A 12,605-nucleotide genomic window follows, 5' to 3' on the forward strand; every position below is an offset into this window, starting at 1 on the left:
TGCAGATTCAGTCTTCCCAGCCTGGTGCAGGTCTACAATTTTGTTTCTGGTGTCCTTTGACAGCTCTTGTGTGTGTGTTACCCAAATGTGTGTGTGTGTGTGTGTGTTACCCAAATGTGTGTGTGTGTGAGTCTCTGCATAGCACCGTCTTTATATATGGACTTCTTCCTGTCTCTCTCGTAGACGGTTGCCGGGTGCCGTATCGCCATGGTGATGATGCAGTACAGCGTCATCGCCAACAACTATTGGCTGCTGGTGGAAGGCATCTACCTGCACAGCCTCCTGGTCGTCACCGTGTTCACTGAGAGGAACTACTTCTGCATCTACCTGTTTATCGGCTGGGGTGAGGAGGGTGTGTGTGCGTGTGTGTGCGTGTGTGTGCGTGTGAGTGCGTGTGTGCGTGTGCGTGTGTGTGTGTGCGTGTGAGTGCGTGTGTGTGCGTGTGTGTGTGTGTGTGTTTAGATGTGTGTGATTGGTGATCCTCCCTCTCTCTTTTCTCCTTCTCATCAGGTGCTCCTCTGATATTCGTGTTGCCGTGGGTGATAGTCAAATACCTGTACGAGAATGAAGAGTGAGTGAATAAATATGATTTATTAAATGTGTCGTTTCCATGGTAATGGAATGATGCTGAGACACATTTTTCTTAGTAAACCAGTACAAGTCTCTACTTTGAACAAATGTATATAGTAAATACAAAATGTAAACATTTCCTGGAAAAACATCTGCGCAGTTCCTCCTGTAAATGTGTTTTTGTAAAATGTTCAGTGTAAATTGTTAAAAGTAGTGCTTGTGCATAGAGTTGTGTGGTTTGTTAAACTATGAAATAAATGCTTTTTGTTTAGTATACATTTTAGAGTGAAAAATCTGAGTCTCAGTGTCATTCCGTTACTGTGGAATTACCCAAATATGATCAGTTAAAATCTGTGAGGTAAATGATCACTCTTCTACGACTAAGAGTTTTCAGAGCTCTATTTAAAATACATATATTTTTTTCAAATGTATATGTTTTATGAGGCTAGATATGCTAATGTTGATTAAAACCCATTATGAGTTGAGACTGTTCCCCCTCTCTCCTTAGACTGTTCTCTCTCCTTAGACTGTTCCCTCTCTCCTTAGACTGTTCCCCCTCTCTCCTTAGACTGTTCCCCCTCTCTCTCCTTAGACTGTTCCCTCTCTCTCCTTAGACTGTTCCCCCTCTCACCTTGAACTGTTCCCCCTCTCTCTCCTTAGACTGTTCCCTCTCTCTCCTTAGACTGTTCCCTCTCTCTCTCCTTAGACTGTTCCCTCTCTCTCCTTAGACTGTTCCCTCTCTCTCCTTAGACTGTTCCCTCTCTCTCCTTAGACTGTTCCCTCTCTCTCTCCTTAGACTGTTCCCTCTCTCACTCCTTAGACTGTTCCCTCTCTCTCCTTAGACTGTTCCCTCTCTCTCCTTAGACTGTTCCCTCTCTCTCCTTAGACTGTTCCCTCTCTCTCCTTAGACTGTTCCCTCTCTCTCTCCTTAGACTGTTCCCTCTCTCACTCCTTAGAGTTAGACCACACATTCTCTGTAGCTCACTACTTGGAAAACATGACATATGCAGAGTATGTGGATTTAGGCTGGGATATAATCAGATCAGAGGTGGATCCACATCATAGAGCTCTTGACATTTAAAGGTCTTTTCCGATTGAGCCGACATATGGAGCCTTTACAGTGGATGCAGTCGATTGAGCCGACATATGGAGCCTTTACAGTGGATGCAGTCGATTGAGCCGACATATGGAGCCTTTACAGTGGATGCAGTCGATTGAGCCGACATATGGAGCCTTTACAGTGGATGCAGCCGATTGAGCCGACATATGGAGCCTTTACAGTGGATGCAGTCGATTGAGCCGACATATGGAGCCTTTACTGTGGATGCAGTCGATTGAGCCGACATATGGAGCCTTTACAGTGGATGCAGCCGATTGAGCCGACATATGGAGCCTTTACAGTGGATGCAGTCGATTGAGCCGACATATGGAGCCTTTACAGTGGATGCAGTCGATTGAGCCGACATATGGAGCCTTTACAGTGGATGCAGCCGATTGAGCCGACATATGGAGCCTTTACAGTGGATGCAGTCGATTGAGCCGACATATGGAGCCTTTACTGTGGATGCAGTCGATTGAGCCGACATATGGAGCCTTTACTGTGGATGCAGTCGATTGAGCCGACATATGGAGCCTTTACAGTGGATGCAGTCGATTGAGCCGACATATGGAGCCTTTACTGTGGATGCAGTCGATTGAGCCGACATATGGAGCCTTTACAGTGGATGCAGTCGATTGAGCCGACATATGGAGCCTTTACAGTGGATGCAGTCGATTGAGCCGACATATGGAGCCTTTACAGTGGATGCAGTCGATTGAGCCGACATATGGAGCCTTTACAGTGGATGCAGTCGATTGAGCCGACATATGTAGCCTTTACTGTGGATGCAGTCGATTGAGCCGACATATGGAGCCTCTACAGTGGATGCAGTCGATTGAGCCGACATATGGAGCCTTTACAGTGGATGCAGTCGATTGAGCCGACATATGGAGCCTTTACAGTGGATGCAGTCGATTGAGCCGACATATGGAGCCTTTACTGTGGATGCAGTCGATTGAGCCGACATAAGGAGCCTTTACTGTGGATGCAGTCGATTGAGCCGACATATGGAGCCTTTACAGTGGATGCAGTCGATTGAGCCGACATATGGAGCCTTTACTGTGGATGCAGTCGATTGAGCCGACATATGGAGCCTTTACAGTGGATGCAGTCGATTGAGCCGACATATGGAGCCTTTACAGTGGATGCAGTCGATTGAGCCGACATATGGAGCCTCTACAGTGGATGCAGTCGATTGAGCCGGCATATGGAGCCTTTACAGTGGATGCAGTCGATTGAGCCGACATATGGAGCCTCTACAGTGGATGCAGTCGATTGAGCCGACATATGGAGCCTTTACAGTGGATGCAGTCGATTGAGCCGACATATGGAGCCATTACAGTGGATGCAGTCGATTGAGCCGACATATGGAGCCTTTACAGTGGATGCAGTCGATTGAGCCGACATATGGAGCCTTTACAGTGGATGCAGTCGATTGAGCCGACATATGGAGCCTTTACAGTGAATGCAGCCGATTGAGCCGACATATGGAGCCTTTACAGTGGATGCAGTCGATTGAGCCGACATATGGAGCCTTTACAGTGGATGCAGTCGATTGAGCCGACATATGGAGCCTTTACAGTGGATGCAGTCGATTGAGCCGACATATGGAGCCTTTACAGTGGATGCAGTCGATTGAGCCGACATATGGAGCCTTTACAGTGGATGCAGTCGATTGAGCCGACATATGGAGCCTTTACAGTGGATGCAGCCGATTGAGCCGACATATGGAGCCTTTACAGTGGATGCAGTCTCCTGCGAACCTGGGAATGTTGATGCTGATAATGATGATGAAGATGGTGATGATGGTGGTGATGATGAGGATGGTGATGATGGTGGTGGTGGTGATGTTGATGATAATGATGGTGATGATTGTGATGATGATCATGATGATGGTGGTGATGATGATGGTGGTGATGGTGATGATGATGGTGATGATGATAATGATGATGGTGATGATAATGATGATGATGATGGTGGTAGTGATGATGTTGATGTTGATGATGATGATGTTGTTTAGGTGCTGGGAGAGGAACATCAACATGGGTTACTGGTGGATTATACGTTCTCCCATCCTGTTAGCTTACCTGGTGAGTTTATTCTCTCTCTCCCTCTATCTCTCTCTCCTCTCTCTCTCTCTCTCTCCTTCTCTCTCCATTGATCTCTAGAGTATTTCAACATGAGGTATTATGATGTATTAAAATGACATATTAACTACCTGCAACAGCTTCTAGAGTATTTCAAAATGAGGTACTCTGATGCACAAGCACTGATATATTAAGTCCAGTAACTAGAATATCGCATAAATCATAAATCTTCGTTTTTATTTAAAAACACACACACACACACACACACGGACGGACGGACGGACAGACAGACAGAGAGAGGGACTGATGGACAGAGAGACAGACAGGTAGACATAGAGACAGACGGACAGAGGGACAGATAGACAGACAGATCGACAGACAGACAGACAGGTAGACATAGAGACAGACAGACAGACAGAGGAACAGACAGACAGACAGACAAGCAATTGGCTCTGCTAATATTTAGGCTTAATTTCTTTCTCCTTCTGTCTTTTTTCTCATTCTCAGATGAATTTCTTTATCTTCATCCGGATTATAAAGATCCTGATGTCGAAGCTCAAGGCCCATCAGATGAGATACACAGATTACAAGTTCAGGTGGTTGAGGTCTTCAAATCCCTCCATCCCATCTTCCCTTCTAAAGTCATGTACTTGATATATTAACGAGTTATAGAGTTGTGTGTCTATTGTGTGGTTGGTCTCTGTAACATTCTCCTTTTATGACCCCAACTTTTCCTCTCGCCCCTTCTGCCTCCTTCTTTCAATATGAACTCTATCTCGCTCCCTCGCTTTTTCACCTTCTCCCCCTTCTCTCTCTCCCTCATACTCTCTCCCACCTTCTATCTCTCCCTCGCTCTTTCACCTTCTTTCCCTCATACTCTCTCTCACCTTCTCTCTCTCCCTCATACTCTCTCTCCCTCATACTCTCTCTCTCTCTCTCTCTCTCTCTCTCTCTCTCTCTCTGTCTCTCTCTCTCTCTCTCTCTCAGGCTGGCTAAATCCACTCTGACCCTCATCCCTCTGCTGGGTATTCACGCCATCCTCTTCACCTTAGTCATCGATGAGTCCGTCCCCAAAGGTTCCAAGATGCGTCTCATCCGCCTCTTCTACGACCTCCTCTTCAACTCCTTCCAGGTCAGGAGATCAAACTTACATCACTTCCTGTATAGGCATCATCGGATAAATACCATATGGCACCCTCTTCCCTATATAGTGCACTATTTTTGGCCAGGTCCCACAGGGCATAACATTATTAAGACTGTAATGTGGTGGTATGTTGTGTCACCATGGTGATAAGGTGTAACTCTGTCATAGAGGTGAAATAGGGTAGTAATAAGACTGTAATGTGGTGGTATGTTGTGTCACCATGGTGATAAGATGTAACGCTGTCATAGAGGTGAAATAGGGTAGTAATAAGCCTGTAATGTGGTGGTATGTTGCGTCACCATGGTGATAAGATGTAACGCTGTCATAGAGGTGAAATAGGGTAGTAATAAGACTGTAATGTGGTGGTATGTTGTGTCCGCATGGTGATAAGGTGTAATTCTGTCATAGAGGTGAAATAGGGTAGTAATAAGACTGTAATGTGAATATGAACATGTACATATGAATAGTGTGTAAATATTATTTTGTTGTCTCTTTGGTGTCTTTTCTATATATATATATATATATATATATATATATATATATATATATATATATATATATATACATAAAACAAATAGTATTTCATGTAACATATTTTAATTACTGGTGTAAAGTACTAAAGTACAAATATTTTAAAGTACTTTAAAGTACTAAGTCGTTTTTTTCGTATCTTTACTATTCATATTTTTGATTACTTTTACTTTTACTTCATACATTTCCGCTGGCACCCAAATTTACAAAAGTAAATAAAATAAAAACAAGAACATCATGTCATTTGTTTTGCTTAATATAAGGAATTTGAAATGATTTATACTTTTACTTTTGATACGTAAGTATAATTTAGCAATTACATTTACTTTTGATACTTAAGTATACTTAAAACCAAATACCTTTTTATTTTTACTCAAGTAGTATTTTTCTGGGTGACTTTAACTTTTACTTGAGTCATTTTCTATTAAGGTATCTTTACTTTTACTCAAGTATGACAATTGGGTACTTTTTCTCCCACTGCTTTTACTGTCTTCTATGTGGACCCCAGGAAGAGTAGCTGAGACATGTGCAGTAGCTAAAGGGGATCCTAATAAACTAAACCAATGTGGTGTTACAGTGTGTTACCGTGGTGATAAGGTGTTCTTAACCTCTCCCTCTCTACAGGGCCTACTGGTGGCCATCTTGTATTGTTTCGTCAACAAAGAGGTGAGTCTGAATGCCCTTTTTCCTCTCACTCCTCTCTCCCTCTCCCCCTCTCTCTCTTCTCTCCAACCTCTTATAGAATCTTATCATTATCTGTCTTCATCTGCTTCTCTCTCTCTCTCTCTCTTTCTGTCTCTCTCTCTCTTTCTCTCGCTCTCACTCTCTCTCTTTTTTCCTCCCTCCTCTCTCCTTCTCTCTCCCTCAATCTGTTTGTCTCTCTCCAGGTCCAGTCTGAGATGTTGAAAAAGTGGAAGAGGTGGAAGCTGGGTAAAGACATCGAGGAAGAGTACCGTCATACATACAGCCACGCGCCTCACGTCAAGAGCGGCAGCATCGTCACCGGCAACCTGGCCGGTGTCCAAGACAACGGCAGCGACCCTAAAGACTCACAGTTGACCCCCAACCCCGACTACGACCCTGATCCTAACCCTGCCTCAACCTCCATCACCCCCAATGAGAGCAGTAGATTGGTGGGGTCCTGCCACAACAGGACGGATAAAACAAAGACTCAACCCTCCCTGCAGTGTCCCTCCACACCACATGGTGGCACTAACAACTGCAGCACTCTGATGGAGGACATTTGTCTGGAGGAGAGGGCTCAGAGTTATACACGCCCAGAGGAGGGCGCCGAAAGCAACTTCTGACCAACGGGGGAAGACCATCCCCGGCCTATGGATAGATTGATTGGTTGATTGATAGATTGCTAAAGTGTTCAGGTGTAGAAAGAGACAACACACCTACTGGAGGGGACCGTTAATGCACTGCAAGTCCAGATCTTATGGATTGATTGGTTGGTTGGTTGGTTGATTGATTGATTGATTGGTTGATTGATTGGTTGATTGATTGATTGGTTGATTGGTTGGTTGATTGATTGGTTGATTAATTGATTGGTTGATTGCAGGTCCAGAAGACTTGATGGTCTGAAAATATGAAACATTTTACTGTTTATTTTTCAGAGACCATATTTTGACCCCACGGGATTGACCACATTCCCCACTGTGTTCAGGTTGACAAGGACTACTGCTGAAGGGAAACTAGCAGGCCTGCTAGCTGTGTTCAGGTTGACAAGGACTACTGCTAAAGGGAAACTAGCAGACCTGCTAGCTGTGTTCAGGTTGACAAGGACTACTGCTAAATGGAGACTAGCAGGCCTGCTAGCTGTGTTCAGGTTGACAAGGACTACTGCTGAAGGGAAACTAGCAGGCCTGCTAGCTGTGTTCAGGTTGACAAGGACTACTGCTGAAGGGAAACTAGCAGGCCTGCTAGCTGTGTTCAGGTTGACAAGGACTACTGCTGAAGGGAAACTAGCAGGCCTGCTAGCTGTGTTCAGGTTGACAAGGACTACTGCTAAAGGGAAGCTAGCAGGCCTGCTAGCTGTGTTCAGGTTGACAAGAAGTACTACTAAAGGGAAACTAGCAGACCTGCTAGCTGTGTCCATGTGTATGACCGCTAACCAAACGCTACCCTCGCTCAACAACTCCCTGGCTGTGCTCCGGGTTCTCCTTCCCTTTTCTAGAAGTGCACTAGCACCCCCGTCAATCATTTAAAGCGTAGGATTGGTGTAGCTTCACATTGGCTGGAGGTAATTACCCAACATTTTCAAATTCATGTGAGGAAGTCCACACCGTGTGTCCCTGTTCTCTACTGCTACTGAGAGCTTCACTTGTCCTCTATGTCTTTGTGAGTGTGGCCCAAACGGAGCACTATTCCCTATATAGTGCACTACTTTAGACCAGAACCCTATTGTATATAGTACACTACTTTAGACCAGAACCCTATTGTATATAGTACACTACTTTAGACCAGAACCCTATTGTATATAGTACACTACTTTAGACCAGAACCCTATTGTATATAGTACACTACTTTAGACCAGAGCACTATTCCCTATATAGTGCACTACTTTATACCAGAACCCTATTGTATATAGTACACTACTTTAGACCAGAGCCCTATTCCCTATATAGTGCACTACTTTAGACCAGAGCCCTATTCCCTATATAGTGCACTACTTTAGACCAGAGCCATATTCCCTATATAGTGCACTACTTTTGACCAGAGCCCTATTCCCTACATAGTGCACTACTTTAGACCAGAGCCCTGTATAGTGCATAGGGTGCCATATGAAAGCTCAGCGCTGTGGTTCTGTATGACCCTCAGCAGCCACCGTACTTCACTGTTGGCTTGCACAGTTTAGTTTAGTTCAGCACGTTCCTACCAAAACACCCATGGAGACGTCTTGTTGATAACAGCTTGCATAACTAAACCATTCATATTATAGATCTAATCCGTGTCAAAATAAGTGACATTTACACAGATTTACAAAGATTTACACACGCACACACAGAGAGGCACACACACACAGAGAGACACACACACACACGTTCCTGCCAGAGCGTTCTATCTCTGCCCTCTCAGCCCAGGACAGGACCAGATCAGAACACCCCAGAGAACAGACTCAGCTGTGGAACAACGGGACATTCCAGATTGTTGCCAGGTCTGTCTGGCATTCAGACAGACATTTCTGGAACCCCCAAGGATTATGGGACTGTAGAGGACTGGACCTCCCACTGTCTCTCTGAGAGGATTATGGGTAGTTTGTTTGGGTGTAATTTGTTTTGGAGTGAATATTGAGTTTCTCCATGAACTGTTGGCCCCATTTGAGTGGACAGACAGAGAAACAGACAGACTCACAGACAGAGAAACAGACAGACTCACAGACAGAGAAACAGACAGACTCACAGACAGAGAAACAGACAGACTCACAGACAGAGAAACAGACAGACTCACAGACAGACTCACAGACAGAGAAACAGACAGACTCACAGACAGACTGTATAAATGTAAGATATTCAGGTCCTATAAGGACAGCCAACCTACCGACCACCAATCAGACAAAAGGATGCATCATACCAGCTCTTACCTCCAGGGGGACTATAAGATATGGGGTACCCCCCCTCCCCCATCCATGCACCCCTCCCCCCTTTCCCCTCTTCCTCTTTTCGTTGACCCAACATATTCTGTCAGAATGCCTGTATGGTTGTGGACTAGCGCTACGGACTAATGGAGATATTACAATGTCTGTATGGTTGTGGACTAGCGCTACAGACTAATGGAGATATTACAATGTCTGTATGGTTGTGGACTAGCGCTACGGACTAATGGAGATATTACAATGTCTGTATGGTTGTGGACTAGCGCTACGGACTAATGGAGATATTACAATGTCTGTATGGTTGTGGACTAGCGCTACGGACTAATGGAGATATTACAATGTCTGTATGGTTGTGGACTAGCGCTACAGACTAATGGAGATATTACAATGTCTGTATGGTTGTGGACTAGCGCTACGGACTAATGGAGATATTACAATGTCTGTATGGTTGTGGACTAGCGCTACGGACTAATGGAGATATTACAATGTCTGTATGGTTGTGGACTAGCGCTACGGACTAATGGAGATATTACAATGTCTGTATGGTTGTGGACTAGCGCTACGGACTAATGGAGATATTACAATGTCTGTATGGTTGTGGACTAGCGCTACGGACTAATGGAGATATTACAATGTCTGTATGGTTGTGGACTAGCGCTACGGACTAATGGAGATATTACAATGTCTGTATGGTTGTGGACTAGCGCTACGGACTAATGGAGATATTACAATGTCTGTATGGTTGTGGACTAGCGCTACGGACTAATGGAGATATTACAATGTCTGTATGGTTGTGGACTAGCGCTACGGACTAATGGAGATATTACAATGTCTGTATGGTTGTGGACTAGCGCTACGGACTAATGGAGATATTACAATGTCTGTATGGTTGTGGACTAGCGCTACGGACTAATGGAGATATTACAATGTCTGTATGGTTGTGGACTAGCGCTACGGACTAATGGAGATATTACAATGTCTGTATGGTTGTGGACTAGCGCTACGGACTAATGGAGATATTACAATGCCTGTATGGTTGTAGACTAGCGCTACGGACTAATGGAGATATTACAATGTCTGTATGGTTGTGGACTAGCGCTACGGACTAATGGAGATATTACAATGTCTGTATGGTTGTGGACTAGCGCTACGGACTAATGGAGATATTACAATGTCTGTATGGTTGTGGACTAGCGCTACGGACTAATGGAGATATTACAATGTCTGTATGGTTGTGGACTAGCGCTACGGACTAATGGAGATATTACAATGTCTGTATGGTTGTGGACTAGCGCTACGGACTAATGGAGATATTACAATGTCTGTATGGTTGTGGACTAGCGCTACGGACTAATGGAGATATTACAATGTCTGTATGGTTGTGGACTAGCGCTACGGACTAATGGAGATATTACAATGTCTGTATGGTTGTAGTCTAGCGCTACGGACTAATGGAGATATTACAATGTCTGTATGGTTGTGGACTAGCGCTACGGACTAATGGAGATATTACAATGTCTGTATGGTTGTGGACTAGCGCTACGGACTAATGGAGATATTACAATGTCTGTATGGTTGTGGACTAGCGCTACGGACTAATGGAGATATTACAATGTCTGTATGGTTGTGGACTAGCGCTACGGACTAATGGAGATATTACAATGTCTTTATGGTTGTAGTCTAGAGCTACGGACTAATGGAGATATTACAATGTCTGTATGGTTGTGGACTAGCGCTACGGACTAATGGAGATATTACAATGTCTGTATGGTTGTGGACTAGCGCTACGGACTAATGGAGATATTACAATGTCTGTATGGTTGTGGACTAGCGCTACGGACTAATGGATATATTACAATGTCTGTATGGTTGTGGACTAGCGCTACGGACTAATGGAGATATTACAATGTCTGTATGGTTGTGGACTAGCGCTACGGACTAATGGAGGTATTACAATGTCTGTATGGTTGTAGACTAGCGCTACGGACTAATGGAGATATTACAATGTCTGTATGGTTGTGGACTAGCGCTACGGACTAATGGAGATATTACAATGCCTATATGGTTGTGGACTAGCGCTACGGACTAATGGAGATATTACAATGTCTGTATGGTTGTGGACTAGCGCTACGGACTAATGGAGATATTACAATGTCTGTATGGTTGTGGACTAGCGCTACGGACTAATGGAGATATTACAATGTCTGTATGGTTGTAGACTAGCGCTACGGACTAATGGAGATATTACAATGTCTGTATGGTTGTGGACTAGCGCTACGGACTAATGGAGATATTACAATGTCTGTATGGTTGTGGACTAGCGCTACGGACTAATGGAGATATTACAATGTCTGTATGGTTGTGGACTAGCGCTACGGACTAATGGAGGTATTACAATGTTTGTATGGTTGTGGACTAGCGCTACGGACTAATGGAGGTATTACAATGTCTGTATGGTTGTGGACTAGCGCTACGGACTAATGGAGATAGTACAATGTCTGTACATGTAGATGGTGAAGATACAAGGTTTTCTATTTCTGTGGATGTTTTATTCTGTGACCTCACCGTGCAGGAAAACCTCTGGATCGTAGGTCCTGGAGAAACTCCTATGCTTGTGATCTACCCCAGCGTTTCTCAGACTAATCAGAGCTTGATGACGCAATGGGCTAATACCCAATAGGCTGATCTGTCCTCACTGATCCCACGTACAGTGTGTGAGGTCGAGGGCGTCGTCATCATGAGTAGCGCCCAGAGGATTTCCTGACTACGTTAACTAACCAGGAACGACTCTGCTAGAGGCCTGGGCCTGTATTCACAAAGCGTCTCCTGAGTGGCGCAGTGGTCTAAGGCACTGTAGCTACAGTGCCAGACGCATCACTACAGACACCCTTGTTCGAATCCAGGCTGTATCACAACCGGCTGTGATTGGGAGTCCCACAGAGTCCCACAGTGCACAATTGGCTCAGCGTCGTCCGGGGCAGGCCGTCATTGTAAATACAAATATGTTCTTAACTGTCTTGCCTAGTTAAATAAAGGTTTAAGAGTATGAATGCTGATCTAGGATCAGGTCGTCCATGTAATCTTATTTGTTATGTTCTGAAAGGCAAACCTGATTCTAGATCAGCGCTCCTGCTCCTATTCTTAGACATATTGAGAATACGGGCCCTGGGTAGGTCCCATGGGCAGGGTAAACTCCTGTCTCTAGCCTACTCATGACGTGATATCTCCATGATGTGTAGAATGTACATACCAAGTTCTAAAACAGAGAAGAACAGGAATAAATATGTTGTTCTGTGTTCCGTTAGAAGTCGACATGATTCTAATGATTCTAATGATTAAAAGAGATGACCAACTGACCATCAAGACTGTTCTCTCTTTCTGCTTCCTGAAGGTCACCTTATTCTCTATCTAGTGCACTACTTTTGACACAGAGCCCTATTCCCTATATAGTACACTACTTTTGACTAGAACCCTATTCCCTATATAGTGCACTACTTTTGGCACAGAACCCTATTCCCTATATAGTGCACTACTTTTGGCACAGAACCCTATTCCCTATATAATGCACTACTTCTG

The 12,605-nt window shown here is 44.4% G+C and overlaps 1 protein-coding gene and 1 long non-coding RNA gene across 2 annotated transcripts in view; both read left to right on the plus strand.

Moving 5' to 3' along the window:
* LOC110493377 (glucagon receptor-like) overlaps window positions 1–7,896 on the plus strand; it is a 9,814-nt gene extending 1,918 nt beyond the window's left edge. Inside the window, exons 3-9 of the mRNA XM_036948310.1 lie at window positions 184–343; window positions 511–571; window positions 3,690–3,759; window positions 4,264–4,352; window positions 4,744–4,888; window positions 6,056–6,097; window positions 6,319–7,896. Coding sequence (XP_036804205.1) covers window positions 184–343; window positions 511–571; window positions 3,690–3,759; window positions 4,264–4,352; window positions 4,744–4,888; window positions 6,056–6,097; window positions 6,319–6,738 — 987 coding nt within the window. The 3' untranslated portion in view covers window positions 6,739–7,896. The remainder of the gene's footprint in view (window positions 1–183; window positions 344–510; window positions 572–3,689; window positions 3,760–4,263; window positions 4,353–4,743; window positions 4,889–6,055; window positions 6,098–6,318) is intronic.
* A 186-nt stretch (window positions 7,897–8,082) lies between these two features.
* On the plus strand, window positions 8,083–12,383 carry LOC118940277. The gene is made up of 2 exons (XR_005036813.1): window positions 8,083–11,466; window positions 11,516–12,383. It is a non-coding gene; the product is annotated as an uncharacterized LOC118940277 (long non-coding RNA).
* Window positions 12,384–12,605: the final 222 nt, after the last annotated feature.

This window comes from Oncorhynchus mykiss, chromosome 17 (genome assembly GCF_013265735.2).
Source record: "Oncorhynchus mykiss isolate Arlee chromosome 17, USDA_OmykA_1.1, whole genome shotgun sequence".
Classification (NCBI taxonomy): Eukaryota; Metazoa; Chordata; class Actinopteri; order Salmoniformes; family Salmonidae; genus Oncorhynchus; species Oncorhynchus mykiss.